At 62.6% G+C, this 16681-nt stretch overlaps 1 protein-coding gene across 3 annotated transcripts in view; it reads right to left on the reverse strand.

The window, feature by feature from the left end:
* Positions 1-16681, reverse strand: part of COL5A1 (collagen type V alpha 1 chain) — a 161559-nt gene that overhangs the window by 95605 nt on the left and 49273 nt on the right. For 2 of the 3 annotated variants that reach the window (XM_066255727.1, XM_066255726.1), the window contains exons 5-7: positions 3459-3590; positions 1744-1881; positions 111-350 (exon numbers count right to left, since the gene is read on the reverse strand). In XM_066255727.1, the coding sequence (XP_066111824.1) occupies positions 111-350; positions 1744-1881; positions 3459-3590 (510 nt within the window). The remainder of the gene's footprint in view (positions 1-110; positions 351-1743; positions 1882-3458; positions 3591-16681) is intronic. The other variant, XM_066255728.1, reaches the window with a different exon arrangement.

Below are 16681 nucleotides of genomic sequence, written 5' to 3' on the forward strand. Positions count from 1 at the left end.
GGGACTCCCCCGGGGAGAGGCAGAGGATGGAGGACAGCCCAGGGGCCCTGACCCTTCTGCCCGCCCTCCCCCCACGCCCGACCGAGCCCACCCGGAAGGAAAGCAGTTACGTTGGAGGCGTTGGCAGTGCCGGCGGTGCTGGTGGGAACCGCGGCCCCTGTGCCGAGGTCCGGGAGCTGGTCGGGGTCCTCAACGCCCTCCACGTAGCTGAGGTCCTCGTACGGGGGCGGCGTGTAGTAGTCCTCGCTGGGCACGTAGTCGTAGTCCCCGATGCCAGGGTCTTCCTCCTTCCCGGCCCCGTCGCTGGTGCCGGGGGCCACGGGGGCCACCGTGGGGGGCGGGGTCAGCTCCTGGGAGCCGGACAGAGAGAGGCGGGGCTGGGGACGCGGCCGGCACCAGGGACCCAGGTCCTGGGTTCGCTTCCTCTGCCGCGAAGCACGATCCTCTCAGCCAACCAAGAGCCCCGTGGACGCGGGGTGCAGGGGACCACCTGGGTCCCCCCGGGGAGGAGGCAGCCCGGCCCGGCCCAGCCGGCTGCTATGAATGGAACCCCTGACTTACTGTGTTTCCCCAGGTATAAGATGCACCCCTTTTTCAAAAAATTTGGGGTCTAAGCCCTGGCCGGTTGGCTCAACGGTAGAGCGTCGGCCTAGCGTGCGAAGGACCCGGGTTCGATTCCCGGCCAGGGCACACAGGAGAAGCGCCCATTTGTTTCTCCACCCCTCCGCCGCGCTTTCCTCTCTGTCTCTCTCTTCCCCTCCCACAGCCGAGGCTCCATTGGAGCAAAGATGGCCCGGGCGCTGGGGATGGCTCTGTGGCCTCTGCCTCAGGCGCTAGAGTGGCTCTGGTCGCAACATGGTGACGCCCAGGAGGGGCAGAGCATCGCCCCCTGGTGGGCAGAGCATCGCCCCTGGTGGGCGTGCCGGGTGGATCCCGGTCGGGCGCATGCGGAAGTCTGTCAGACTGTCTCTCCCTGTTTCCAGCTTCAGAAAAATGAAAAAAAAAAAAAAATTGGGGGTCTAAAAACTGGGTGCGTCTCATATAGTGGTTGTGGCATTTCAGATGCCACAGATGGAACTGAGGACGAGGCCATCTATGAAGACAGTGATCTGTCATCAGACACAGACGAGGACAAGCTCACGGATGGGAGTTTTGACAGCGATGAGAAGTTGTATGAATAAAAGACGAATAAAACTTGAGCTCCGTAACAATTACGTAATACTTTTTTTTTTTTCCTTCAAGTTTCGGGCCCCCATAATGAGGGTGTGTTTTATACACGGGGAAACACAGTATGCCCTTGAGAAGGAGCGTTCCAGACAGAGCAGGACGAGCCTGGTCTCCTCGCCGCCCTCCGGGGTAGAGCGTGTGCCTTTTCCTACTGACTCCACCCACCCCGACGTCACATGTCACCGTGGACAGCCCACGAGGACCAATCACACGTCTCTGGTTTCCCTGCCGAGCCTCCGCCACCTCCCGGCTGGCCCCCAGTCACGCTGTCCACAGCGCCCCCACCCCCACCCCCGCACCACAGCCTCCAGGGACCAGCCGCCCGCCCCGCCCAGACCTCGGCCACCTCCCAGGTGGCCCCCAGTCACGCGCTCCACAGTGCCCCCCCCCCGCAGCCTCCAGGGACCAGCCGCCCGCCCCGCCCAGACCTCGGCCACCTCCCAGGTGGCCCCCAGTCAGGCGCTCCACAGCGCCCCCCCCCAGCCTCCAGGGACCAGCCGCCCGCGCAGCCCAGACCTCAGCCACCTCCGTGGTCTCCTTGGCGGCTTCCACAGGCTTTTTGGTCGGGGCGGGCTCCTTGCTGGGGTCGTCCGTGTCCTCGTAGTAGGGGTACTCATAGTAATAGGTCTCACCCTCCCCCTCTCCTTCCGGGTACTGGAAGTAAACCAGGCACGTGAGGAAGGCGGGGACCTGACCGCTCTCTCTTGCACACGCTAGACTCTGCGGGAGGCGTGGACACCGGCTAGCCAAGTCCAGCTCTGGGCACCAGCCTCTCCCACAACTTGGGACGCTGAGCCAGCCCCACGGGAAGTCCAGTGGCGGGGGTGGGGGGAACGGGAGTCCCGGGTCCCCTTGGAAGAAAGTTGAGTGCTAAGAGGTCCAGACATTCTGACCCTTTAGAACCCGAGGGTTGGACAACCAGCCAAACTACGGGCTCTGCGGGCAACGCCTCTGTCACCCGAGAAGGACTTCACAGTGACAAGAGGAGGCTCTTGTCCTCAGGACACCTGCACATCAGGAACTAGGGGCGCCAGCCAGGAGCTGGGCTGAGATCACCATCCGGGCCTCGGGTGGGTACGGTGTGCCTGGGCGGGGCACCCACAGCCCGGCGAGCCCCGCCCACCCGCAGCCCCGCGAGCCCCGCCCACCCGCAGCCCCGCAAGCCCAACCCTCCTTGTCTCTGGCCGGTCATAGAAGAAGGGTGGCCAGGAGGTAACTTAAGAACAAACACTGGGCCCTGGCAGGTTGGCTCAGTGGTAGAGCGTCGGCCTGGCGTGCGGGGGACCCGGGTTCGATTCCTGGCCAGGGCACACAGGAGAAGCGCCCATCTGCTTCTCCACCCCTCCCCCTCTCCTTCCTCTCTGTCTCTCTCTTCCCCTCCCGCAGCCGAGGCTCCATTGGAGCAAAGACGGCCCGGGCGCTGGGGATGGCTCCTTGGCCTCTGCCCCAGGCACTAGAGTGGCTCTGGTCGCAACAAAGCGACGTCCCGGAGGGGCAGAGCATCACCCCCTGGTGGGCAGAGCATCGCCCCCTGGTGGGCAAAGCGTCGCCCCTGGTGGGCATGCCGGGTGGATCCCGGTCGGGCGCATGCGGGAGTCTGTCTGATTGTCTCTCCCCGTTTCCAGCTTCAGAAAAATACAAAAAAAAAAAAAAAAAGAACAAACACTGAATGCTGCTTAAAAGACAAGAGAGTGAGATCCGGGGGGGGGGCAGAGAGGGGAGATCCCCATAGGAAGTGAGGGGGGAGCTGCAAAAAGTAATTAAACTGGGCGCTCCTGGTGTGAGAGCAGGAGGTGAGGAGGGCGGACCCTGACCACAGCAGGTCACGGCACGGGGGGACAAGGCTCAGGACACGTTCCTGAGACACGAGGCTGTTCCCAGTCGCTGCCGCGCTGGGGTCAGAAGTCCATCGCGCTGCAGTGGACGGCCCTCAGCTCCCGCCAACCTGCCCAGAACCAGACAGCACCCCAGAGACCCCGCCCGCGGGGGCACCTGCGGTGTCTGCTCACAGACACCCTGTCCAGGTCCTAAGCCAGCAGGTACGAGAGATACCTCGCCATCGCCACCTAGAAACTTGCTGGAAGCTTACAGGACAGGGCTCTTGACGGACACCCGCCGTGACTCGGTCCATATCCTCGCCCGGAGATCCCAGGGCTTCTCGGTCCCTCCGCCCTGACCCACCCAGCCTGATCCCGCTGCCCCCACCAGGGCCCCAGCCGGAGCTGACTCACGTATTCATCGGGGTTGGGGTCCTGGGACTGGGGGGTGTCGGGGACGGCAGAGTCGCAGTCGGGGCTGTAGTGCTCGCAGTAATCGTAAGCCGCCCGGTGGTCCGAGACGAACAGCAGCTGCTGGATGTCACCCTGGAAAAGAACAACAGCCCTTGAACGAGCGGCACACGGGGACCCACGTGGGGACCCAGGACGCCAGCCTGGTATCTGAGAGAAGCCTGTCCTTAGCCGGCCTTCTGCTCCCGAGCTGCTGCCTGCCTCCAAAACCCACTCAGGCCAGGCTGTTCTGCCCACCCAGCCATCTGCAACCCACCCAACAACCCACCCACCCAGCCATCAACCGCCCACCATCCATCATCCATCATCCATCCATCCACCCATCCATCTAACCATCCACCATCCATCCACCATCTATCCATCACCCATCCATCCATCCATTCATCCACCATCCATCCATCCACCATCTATCCATCACTCATCCATCCATCCATTCATCCACTATCCATCCATTCATCAATGTATCCATCCACAATCCATCCACTCACCGTCCACCATCCATCCATCCATCCATCATCCATCCATCCATCCATCCACCCATCCATCCAACCATCCACCATCCATCCACCATCTATCCATCACCCATCCATCCATCCACCCACCATCCATCCATCCATCCATCAATATATCCATCCACAATCCATCCATTCACCGTCCACTATCCAGCCATCCATCATCCATCCACCATCTATCCACCATCTATCCATCCATCCATCACCCATCCATCCATCCATTCATCCACCATCCATCCATCCATCCACCATCTATCCATCCATCCATCACCCATCCATCCATCCATTCATCCACCATCCATCCATCAATATATCCATCCACAATCCATCCATTCACTGTCCACCATCCATCCATCCATCATCCATCCATCCATCCACCATCTATCCATCCACAATCCATCCACCCATCCATCCAGTAGCAATTACTGAGCATCTACTAAACGCTAGCTGCTGCTCACACAGTCCTTGCCCAGAGCCACACCTCCTGGTGGCACCCACACTCCTTCACACCTTAGACTTCCACTGTGCCCCATGGACAAGGTCAGATGCACTCCCTGCCTGTGCATTCAACAGGCTTCACTGATGCCCCCTCAAATCCCACGGCTCCCTTCCTGCCAGGGGCCTGGGGCAGCTCCTCCCCTGTGCCCGGCTCTGCCGTGGGCCAGCAAATGGCCCGTTTCCTTCCTGCAGGGCAGAGCCAGGAGTACCGCTGACCCGGACGAGTGATGCCCATCCCGCACATATCAGAAACACAGACCCCGGCAAGAAGCAGCACCCTGCTCCCTGCCTTTCACTTGGTAAAGGCGTGTGAGCCCTTCTTGGTGCCAGACCCTGGCCTGTGCCGGAAGGCAGAGAGCGGGACACAGGAAGGGGCCAGATGTGGCCTGCCACCCAAAGTCACAAAGCGTGGGCCCCTGGAAGGCCTCCCGGGGTGTGTGAAGCAACGTGCCAGCGATGTGCACAGCTCCGGGGAGGGGGTCCGTCTCCCTCTCCGGCTTCCCAGAGACTCTGTAGGAAAACCAGCCCAGAGATGGGGTGAAGTGGGGGTGTCACTCATATGGCAGATCCCAGAATTGGTCCATTAACACCAGATCCCCGAGGCATGGTCCCAATTACGTGCCCCCACCCAACTCGGGTTCAAAACCCCCAGGGATGAGCCAGGAGCTCAGGGCTCTGCAGGCCGACCCGTCTCCACACCGGCGGCTATCCAGGCTACGGTTCCTCCTTCCAAGGTCAGCCCACGCGTGGCTCTGCCTCTGGCCACGCACAGATGAGCCCTCCTTCGGCCAGTGGCACTGTTCACTGACCAGAGCTGCCGCGGCCCTCTGCCATACTGCCTCTGGTCTCCCCCGTCCCTGGGACAGAGGGGTCGCAGACGAGCTGCCCGTGGCCACCCGGCCGGGGCCCCCACCACAACCACCTCCCTCTGCCATACTGCCTCTGGTCTCCCCCGTCCCTGGGACAGAGGGGTCGCAGACGAGCTGCCCGTGGCCACCCGGCCGGGGCCCCCACCACAACCAGCTCCCTCTGCCTCCAGCAGCTGACCCAGAGACCCCACCACTGTCCACCTCCCGTGACTGTCAGAGCTGCCCGCTGCCCCCCTCTCTCTCCCTCTCCGCTTCCCCTCCCCGCTCTCCCCACTCCGGACGCCAGAGGCTCCTGGCTCACAGTTCAAACTCTCTGGCAGAGGAGAGCATACACACGACAGGGACAGTGAATCAAAACCATGCGTTTTCATTAAGCAACACAACTTTCTAGTTCAAATTTCATCCAACTCAAATAAGATATTTTCTCCTCTCGACCGGCAGCCTGACATCTAGAACCACGTTCTGCCAAGGCAGCTCCAGGAAGGAGGGGGAGGCCCGGGGGCCATGGGGGACGGCCCTGACTGACCGCTGACACTCCGTGTGCTCCTCGGTCGGGCCGCTCTCTGGTGAAGGGCCTGGACGTCCGGGCGGCTCCGCATCCCAGGGCACCAGCCCGGCAACCCGGCGACGGGCGAGGCCGGGTCCAGGGCGTGGCCGGGTCCAGGGCGCGGACTCCCAGGACGGGCGGGTCCGGGTCCAGGGCGCGGACTCCCAGGACGGGCGGGGCCGGGTCCAGGGCGCAGACGCCCAGGACGGGCGGGGCCGGGTCCAGGGCGCGGACGCCCAGGACGGGCGGGGCGGGGTCCAGGGAGCGGACGCCCAGGACGGGCGGGGCCGGGTCCAGGGAGCGGACGCCCAGGACGTGCTTCCCTCGGACTCACTCCAGGCCTCAGGCTTGTGCTGACCAGCCCTCGGCCACCTGGTCCCCGCCTTCCCTGCCACTCCCTCCCCAGACTGTACCAGACTGCACTGCTGGCCCGTCAAGGACTGGCCACTGCAACTCTGTGAGCCCAAAGCTTCTTCGTGTCTGCTGCCCACAGTCTTCCGAAAATGCCGGTACCGGTTTAAGATCATTTTCCCCGCCGAATCTTGGGAATGAGTTTTGACACCAAAAAACATGCCTGTTTTGTTGTGAACGCACCTCTCAGAGGGCAGGGATCCAGCCACTTGTCCCAGCCCCCTGGGGAAAAGGGGAAACTGAGGCACGGGTGTTGGGGACCCAGAACGCTCTGGTCAGGACCGACGAGGGTCCCTCACAGTCTTCACCCAAGCTCCCTCCTTACGTTTTAAGCCACAGGCAGCCCCCTGGAAAAGTGTCCCCCCTTCCATTCGCAGGAAGACCTCAGGAACTCCTTCTGGAACATCAAATCAGAGCCAGAGAATTTCTGCCTGAAGAGAGGGGACCCGTGCGAGACGGACTGTCCATCCCAGCCCTCCGCCAGCCTGGTGGCCCCGGACAGGACGCAGTCCGTGAGAGTCACTGTCTCCCTATACAGCTAAAGGGAACCCCGGCCCCCCTGTCCCCCCAAACCCTGCCTGAAGAGAGGGGACCCATGCGAGACGGACTGTCCATCCCAGCCCTCCGCCAGCCCGGTGGCCCCGGACAGGACGCAGTCCATGAGAGTCACTGTCTCCCTGTACAGCTAAAGGGATCCCCGGCCTCCCCTGTCCCCCCAAGCCCCCGGTGGGGACCTGGCAGAGAAGACAGCCCGCCCTGAGCGACGCTGTCCACCCAGGACTAACTGCACCAGCTCCTCGCACTCGGGGCGTGGTCCTCAGGTTGGGGACACCGAAGGCCATGCCACCTCTGCAGACGCAGCCTTGGGAGCCTTCTGGGCCCAGCTCTGCCACCACCGCCGGCCATCGCCCCGGGGGACGGCAGACCCCGCCCCGCCTCGTGCTGCCCCTCAAGTATAAAGTGAGCCACCGCAACCTCACGGTAGCTTCGAGAGTGTGTCCACGATGCCTCCCGTGATGTGACCCCAAGGTCCCATCTGCAGACCCTGAGGCTCGTCCAGTGAGCCTCCCCTCCTGGTGGGAGACACTGGGGACCTCGAAACCAAGTCCAGGGGGGCACAGTCAGCAGCCCTGGGGGTGCGACGCAGGCCACACCGGACCCCACGTCCTCTGACCCCCAGGCCAAGCCTGCTGCCACTCAGTTCAGCTCTCACGCCAACCCCGGGCCCAGTGGCCCACACCACTTGCCCGTGGTGATCCGAATCACCTGCCTGGAGAAGCAAGTGCCCACTGAGCACCTTCCCCGCCCTGACAGTGACCGGCTTTCTCCTTTTCCACGCCTGTTCCTGCCCCCGCCGGGTAAGAAGGCTCTGCTGAGCCCCTAGGCCCCCAGTCGGCAAACTGCGGCTCATGAGCCACATGCGGCTCTTTGGCCCCTTGAGTGCGGCTCTTCCACAAACTACCACGTGTGGGCGCTACCTCGATAAGGAATGTACCTACCTATATAGTTTAAGTTTAAAAAATGTGGCTCTCAAAAGAAATTTCAATCGTTGTCCTGTTGATATCTGGCTCCGTTGACTAATGAGTTTGCCGACCACTGCCCCTAGGCCCTTCTGCCACCGTGCCCGGTACCAGGACGGCCACTCTGCTGCCCAGCCTCCAGGCCCAGGACAGCCAGCGGCGGTCTGTCCTCCTGCCGCCGACCCTGGGCGGCCCGAGAGGCCCCGGCTGCTGAAACTCAGCAGGACGCCCGTTGTCCTTGGTCCTCCCTGAGCCGGGAGAAATTTTGCTGAGGAAATCAGTTCTGTCTTTTCCGGTAATGAGATTTTACCCAGCTCGCGCTTCTGCTACGAGCGGAGGAAATTACTGAGCTGCTGTCGGAGAGCTTTGCGACCTTGGGGACTGGGGGGCAGGGGGACAGAGGACAGAACACATCCAGCTGGACCAAATTAGGAGGGCTGTCCTGCCGGCGCCTCCCAGCCCGGCGTGTCAGCGCTGTCTCCTCTTCCGTGACATTTAATTCTGCGTTCCTCTTCTCAACAAAACCCGAGTCCCCGGGGGAAGCCAGCCCCACGCCGCGGCCGCCCGGCCCTGAAGGCCCCTCCCCCCGCCCCCCGCGCTCGGCTTTTCCTGTGACTTTATAGCCTAATTTTAGCTGGAGTCCTTCCCACTTGCACAGGGAAAAACACACAGATAATTTGAGAAGACACAGGCTTCCTCTTGGAGGTGGCAGGAAGGGTGGTCGGCAAGCGTGCCGTCTGCGGAGCAAAATCGGAGAGAGCCCCGCGCTCTTGCTGCCAGCGAGCGCGGGCCACGGGCCTGCACGGTCCCGGTCAGCGCGCCCAGCGGGCGGCTCAGCTCCCAGGAGGCAGAGGCGAGCGTGGGGGCTCCGGAAGCAAGCACACCTGGGTTTCCATGCCAACCACGTGGCACTCGGGAGCATTCCCAGAGAAGCACTGGGCCAGGCTTCCCGGTCTGTCTCCTAAGGGGGACCACGCAGGGCGGGGCGGCTCGGAGGGTGAGCCCCGCCCGCCTCTGCCAGCCGGAGGTGGAGCAGGACCGCGTGTCCCCGGGAATCAGCACACGCGTGTGCAGCCCCCGGGACCGCAGGCACAGACCGCATCCTCCGCCCAGGAAAGCGTCCTCCGGGGAAGCCTGGTGGCCGTGACAGACGTGACTGGAACGCAGGGGCCGGGGGAGGGCGGGGCCGGGGAGGGGCCAAGGGAGGGCGGGGCGGGGGAGGGCGGGGCTGAGCCGGGGAGGGCGAGGCCGGGGGAGGGCGGGGCCGGGGGAGGGCGGGGCCGAGGGAGGGCAGGGCGGGGGGCGGGCAGGGGCCCCCCCTTCCCTGAGCCGCCAGTTCCTGACGTTCTGGGAGACAGCTTCACACGTAGCAGACCACCCGATTCCCCTGGTCAGGCTCTGGTGGCCCGAACTCATTACATCTAAAATCTGGCTGTGATGTTTTCCACCCATGAGTCACACGATGGAAGAACAGAGGCTCCACAGGGGAGGGCGAGGTCATTTTTTCCATAATTTTTGGAGAGCCCGCGGAGTCTGAGAGTGAGCTGAACACCACTGGCATGAGTGTTGAAAAAATACCTCCACGTGGTCAGAAACTACTTCCTGCCACCCCCCATGACTCGCTCACTACACGGCCGCGTGGGCCCCCATGTATTCTCACCTGCTCCACCAGCCGGCCGCTGCCCCGGGGAGTCTGGGGCCCCACTACTCACACCTGTGCTGGTGCAGGCTGCAAAATGCCACACCTGAGTTTCCACGGGGGGGCCAGGGCACAGGGACAGGGCCGTGCATGGCCAACTCCCAGTCTCACTGGACCCTGCAGCTGGCTGCAGTGATAAAGGGTCAGCTTAGCAAAACAAGAGGGGACGTGCCATCCTCAGACGAAGCGCAGGGCAGCAGAGCCAGTGCCTCAAAATCCCACCGGACTTTACTTTACAAAGAGCATGAGTCTCAGTCCCTTCCCTGTCCACTGTGCATCCCTGGACATGTAGATGACCAGCCCAGCCACAGACACAGAGGCCCACACTTGTTGCCTGAGCAGCACAAGAGTGAAGCTGTCCCACCCTTCTCCCCTCTAGACTTTCAGAGCAGTAGGCCCATGGGGACTGGGTTGACCATGAAACATAGGGAAACACACTACCACCAACAACCAACAACCATTACCACCACCATCATCACTATCACCACCACCATCACCTCCAACACCACCACCACCACCATCATCACTATCACCACCACCATCACCTCCAACACCACCATCACCACCATCATCACCACCATCACCACCATCACCACCACCATCACCACCATCACCATCACCACCACCATCACCACCATCACCTCCACCACCACCATCACCACCATCATCACCACCATCACCACCATCATCACCACCATCACCACCACCATCACCACCATCACCATCACCACCACCATCATCACCATCACCACCACCACCATCACAACCACCATCACCACCACCATTATCACCACCATCACCACCATTACCACCATCATCACCACCACCATCACCACCACCATCACCATCACCACCACCACCATCACAACCACCATCACCACCATCATCACCATTACCATCACCACCACCACCACATCACCATCACCACCACCATTATCACCACCATCATCACCACCATCACTACCACCATCACCATCACCACCATCACCACCATCACTACCACCACCATCACCACCACCACCATCACCACCATCACTACCACCACCATCACCACAATCACCACCATCACCACCATCATCACCATCACCACCACCATCATCCATCACCATCACCACCATCACCACCACCATCACCACCATCACCTCCACTATCACTATCACCACCACCATCACCAGCACCAGCACCACCATCACCATCATCACCAGCACCACCATCACCATCAGCAGCAGCACCATCATCATCAGCACCATCATCACCATCATCATCACCATCATCACCACCATCACCACCATCACCAGCACCACCACCATCACCATCATCACCATCATCATCAGCACCATCATCACCATCATCATCAGCACCATCATCACCATCATCACCACCATCACCATCATCACCAGCACCACCAGCACCATCACCATCACTACCATCATCACCATCATCAGCACCATCATCACCATCATCATCAGCACCATCACCATCATCACCATCACCACCATCACCATCATCACCATCATCATCAGCACCATCAGCAGCAGCAGCAGCACCATCATCACCATCATCACCATCACCACCATCACCATCATCATCAGCACCATCATCACCATCAGCAGCAGCACCATCATCACCATCATCATCATCATCACCATCACCACCATCACCAGCAGCAGCAGCACCATCATCACCATCAGCACCATCATCACCATCATCACCATCACCACCATCACCACCATCACCATCACCACCAGCCCCCAATCCCTGGCAAAGCCTCACCAGCTTCTCCCACATGCAGGCAGTCGGCTCTCACTGCTCCTTCCCTCACTGAACCAGCACCTGTAGCACGTCTGCGATAAGCCTTACGAACTCAACCACGAATGAATCTGTGCTCCTGACCTCAGCTGTCAATTTCTTTGTGCTTCCTCAAGAGGCAGCCCAAGTGCCCGAGTGACCCGTGCCTGGGGAGGTCAGGAAGGCGTCCTGGACAGGGTGGCCTCAGCAGGGCCCTGGTGGGGAGGTGGAGGCTCCACGTTCAGACCCATGAACGTTCCATCCATTGTGCTCACGCTGCTACCGCTTCACCCTGTCCCCCTGGACGAGACTCTCCAGCCTCGGGCACCAACGCCCTCTCCATCCTGTCTTCCCCGTCCAAAGCTCAGACTCCAGGTCTGTCACTCAGCTTCGGACGGGCCCGGTCCAGACCCTCGGCCATCTGCTATCTGTCCTGAACACGCCACTGCACTACGACATGACGTCCACGGCCGCGAGTGGGCTGGACACCCACAGGCCCCTGCGTCCTTTCCGTGACGTCCACGGCCACGAGTGGGCTGGACACCCACAGGCCCCTGCATCCTTTCCGTGACGTCCACGGCCGTGAGTGGGCTGGACACCCACAGGCCCCTGTGTCCTTTCCGTGACGTCCACAGCCACGAGTGGGCTAGACACCCACAGGCCCCTGCGGCCTTTCCATGACATCCACGGCCGCGAGTAGGCTGGACACCCACAGGCCCCTGCGGCCTTTCCGTGACGTCCACGGCCACGAGTGGGCTGGACACCCACAGGCCCCTGCGGCCTTTCCGTGACGTCCACGGCCGCGAGTGGGCTGGACACCCACAGGCCACTGCGGCCTTTCCGTGGGAAACGCTTCACCTCATCTCATCCGGCTCTTGCACGATTGACTGCTTTGAGCCACGGGCAGAAACTCACATTCACCCTGATCGAATTCCATGTCCTTAGCTCTAGACTAGAACGTGCCCCCAGTCCAAAAGACCATTCCAGTTCTTCATCCTGTCAACCAAGAGAGTGACGTGGCGTCTCCTGCCGGGCAGACCTGACTCGGGGTCTTTCTGAAACCCACAGCCACCAGAGGGGTTCGCACAGCACGTCCCCCACCCCACGGTGGGGGTGGCCTCGGGTTCTCTGAGCCACCACGGCCGGCGCCCGGGCTTGTGGGACGCAGAGTCTGCATGCGCCCGGCATTCCCAGGGCCGGGAGCTTCCCCGCAAATCCAGGACAGCGTGGGCAGAAACCTGAAGTGATGACGGATTTTTCCATGTTCTCAGACGAGACTCAGAGCAAGACCAGAGAGGCCGCCAGGCCACGCCCCCCATGACTCAGCCGGGCCACCTCCAGCCCCCGGTCACGTGTGCAGGGCGGGGGCGCATGCCAGTGTGGGAGGCCTTCTCCCAAGTTCAGCAAAGGGCTTCTGGGGCCGTCTGCACCCAGGCCCGGGACACGGAAGGCCAGCAGCGGGCCCTGCCCCTGTGTGCCCAGTCCCCTCGGAGGGGCCTCATCACACCACACAGTCACAACAACAGCCCGTGAACCAGCTCAGGGCACCTGAGACCGGATCCCAGCTCCCCCACCCCCGGCGGAGCATGCAGACCCCTCTGGTCTCCCCGTCTACGAGGCAGAGGTGACACGGTAACAGTAATCATTATCATTACAACTCGAGCAACAGCCAACGTCCCTCCCAGGTGTGGTCAGGAGAGCGTGAGAACTCACGGCAACCTGGGTGTCCCCGGCCAGAGGCCCCAGGACGATGGCCAAGCCCGGACCCTTGCCGAGGGCTTTGTCGGACATCCTCTCCCGTGGTCCTCACCACAAAGCTCAGCAACCCCATTTTCTGGACGAGGAAACAAAGGCCCCGGCTTGCCCAAGCCCACGTGCGTGGTATGTGGGGGGCCAGGACCCCGCTGCAGCCCCCCACTGCCCCCTCGATGGCTGGCCATGTACAAGAGGCTCCCCCGTGTGGTGGGACCTCCTGACCCTCCAGCTGCCCACACTGCTGCCCCCAGGCTCCGGTGGGCTCCCCTTGACCGCTGCCCCCCACCACTGGGGTCAGCGTCCAGAAGCTACGGGCTATCCCTCCAGGGAAGCCGTCCTCCCTCCGTCCCTCCTCACGTGACCCGCCACCCCTGCGTCTGCACCCACACTCTGGAGCCCCCAGCGGCATTCCAGGTCACCACACAGAACCATTCCCTTTCCCCTCCTGGGGCCCCGGGCACCAACCCTCCCCAGGGACCCACGAACCGAGAAGTCCACTGTACGAGGTGTGACGTCACTCCACGGGGCTGGGCTCGCAGCCTCCGCCAGCCTGTCTGGGCCGGAGCCCGGGCCCCGCGGCTCCAGTTTCCACGGGAGACAGAGCTGAAGTCCCCCGGGCCAGGCCACACAAGGTGCGGGCCTGCTGGACTCCGGAGGGTGCCTCTGGGCCCCTCCGCACCAGGCCCTCTGGGGAGACAGCCCACCGGAGCTGCTGGGCTCAACACCAATCACGGGCACCCAGCATGACCCACGCCAGCACAGGGCACAACCTCGCCACAACGCCAACCCCTGGAAACCCCTGACCACCTATGGCGCGAGTCCAGACGAAGGCCTCCTGGCACAAACATGAACATGAGACCATGCCGTGTCCCTGTGTCACCCGGCTCCCACCTGCCTCTGCGGAGCAGCCACACCCTCCCCGATGCCCAGCTGGTCACTGGCCTGAAGCCTGCAGGCTGCCCGCCACCTGCACCAGGCAGGACTCCAGGCCCACGCTCGCCCACGGCCCCGCCTTCCCCGGACCAGGACCGGAGACAAAAACACACCTCAAACTCTCCGCACGTCGTGCCCGCTGGCCGGTCAGCTGCTCGTCCGAGCCAGGAGTCGCACATAAGGCTGCCTGACCACCCCCGCCAGCCCGGGGTTGGGAGGGAGGAGAAGGGGGTGGCGGGGAGCTGACCCTCCTGCCTCCGCGGTGACCCAGCTCGCAGCCCAAAAAACCCTCCAAGTGAAACCGGACAAATACGTCCAGAGACCTGCTTTTAATTCACCACACATTTTCCGTGGGAATTCCTAGGGCCCCTTGGTGCCGGCCAGAGAGCGAGTGGCTCGGAGAAGAACCCCCAAAAGACTTGACCCAGGTCCCCCCCCCCAGGACCTGGGGATGCAACCTTATTTGGAAAAGGGGGTCTCTGCAGATGTCATTCGCACAGGGGTCTTAGGATGAGACCCCCCTGGATCAGGGTGGGCCTACACGTCCATTAAGTGTTCTGAGGAGACACTGAGCAGAGACACAGGGTCAGAGGAGGGGCCGTGCGGAGACGGAGCAGAGACTGGGTGATGCAGCCACCGCAGCAGGTACCAGGGGCCCCCAGGGGCTGGGGGAGGCAGGACTTCTGGCCTCCAGATGGGGAGAGAATTAATTTGTATCTTTTGAAGTCATCAAATTGTAGCATTTGTCACACAGTCCCAAGAAGCTGGCCTCCTCTGACCTGGACTCACTCGTGCCCCCCCTACCCTAAAGTGTCCAGCTGAGGACCCCCTGGTGGCCTGATATGGCAGCATCAACTGGAAAATAAACCCATGGATGCAGAGGGCACCTTGTCCACAGACACCGTCACAAGTGTGTGGGGAGCACGCTCCGTCCCGCCCACAGACACCGTCACAAGTGTGTGGGGAGCACGCTCCGTCCCGCCCACAGAAGGAGCATGTCCTCCAGCTGGCGAGTCGCCTCGAACGTCACGGTCACGGCACACGGGAAGCGCGTACTCGCACCCAGGACTGGGCTCCCCCACGATGTCCGACACGCTGCTTGGCCGTCTCTCAGTCTCTGCATCTCTCAGTCTCTGCGTCTCTCAGTCCCTGCGTCTCTCCGTCTCTGCGTCTCTGCGTCTCTCAGTCCCTGCGTCTCTCCGTCTCTGCGTCTCTCCGTCTCTGCATCTCTCCGTCTCTGCATCTCTCAGTCCCTGCGTCTCTCCGTCTCTGCGTCTCTCAGTCTCTGCGTCTCTCTGTCTCTACGGCGTGCCCTCGGCTCCAAGACCCCCACCCCTACCCACGGCCCAATCACGTGCCTGTCGTCCGTGCGGCTACTGGACAGCGGCTTCCTGAGCCCTGCGCACAGGACGCTGCGTCCCCCGCCGGCATGCGCCCTCAGCACCAGCTGCCCCGGGAGGCCCCCAGCACGCAGAGCTTGCTGGAGGGTCAGGGGCTCAAGAGGTCACAGCTGGGCAGGGACAGCGAGGACGCGGACCTGGGTCCCTGGGACCCAGCTCGTTGCTGTCCCACCTTGGACACCTTGACGCCAGTCACAGTCCATGTGGAGGGAGGCAGCCAGGCCCCCTCGGCTGAGGCCCCTCCCGGCCCGGGAGAGCCGTGCTCCCAGAGAGAACGTGTCAGCACAACAGCCCGGGCCCTGGAGACAGGGGCGCGAGCATCAGGCAAACCCCCCCCCCCGGGGGGTCTCTCCGCGCAGCAGAGAGGCGGGCGGGGGGATGAAGGCTGTTACTCCGCCGCGCGGCCGTTTCCCACGCCACCAGGGGTTCTGCAGAGGAAGGTCCGATGTACAGTGTGTGGTTTTATTGCCCCTTGAAAGAGCCGGCAGCTTCGCACAGCTTTGGCTCCTGGCCCAGGACTCGCTGGCTGCCCGTCCTGGGGCGTCTCCCCCTCCCTCTCCCCTCCTCCTCCTCCTCCTCCTCCTCCTCCTCCTCCACGCCCCCTGCTGCTCAGTCTCACCCCCAGCCAAGTGCCTGGCCCTTCCTTAACCCCCATCCCACCCTCCAAACCTGCCATCTAGAGACGAGATGACCCGAGGGCACGGGAGGGGTGTGCAGGGTCCCCCAGATCAGCCTCATGTGTCACAGCTGAGGCAGGGGGACAGGTGAGGTCACCCGCCACACAGGGGAGCCAGCTCCGGCAGCCACTGTCCCTGCAGATAGCAGGAAAGCTCCAGGTCTTCGCAGACCCCCCACGGGCCCAGGGGCTGGCAGGGCGACGGGAACAGAGTGGCCGCCCGGGGTCGGCCTCGGCTGGGGAAGGTCGTGACCTGATTTCTAAGGTCCTGCTTTCCCTGGTCAGATGGCTAGAGAGGAGACACGGGGGCCACTGTGACCGTCACACCGGAATCCATCGTGACATCAGAGCAGGATCGTCGATCGGACTCTCGCAAACCACAGATCTGGGGCTGCTGTGGTCGCGCTGGGTGACTTCCGGCCGGTTACTCAACCTGGCAGGTGCCGGCTTCCCGGGCAGGAGGCGGACTGAGGGGAGGACCGAGCACATAGGAGACGCCTGGTCATGGGGTCCCACTGGCCAGCCCCCTGCCCAGCTCTGCCGCTGAAGGAACACGAC

The sequence above is a fragment of the Saccopteryx bilineata genome, chromosome 2, assembly GCF_036850765.1.
Source record: "Saccopteryx bilineata isolate mSacBil1 chromosome 2, mSacBil1_pri_phased_curated, whole genome shotgun sequence".
Taxonomy (NCBI): domain Eukaryota; kingdom Metazoa; phylum Chordata; class Mammalia; order Chiroptera; family Emballonuridae; genus Saccopteryx; species Saccopteryx bilineata.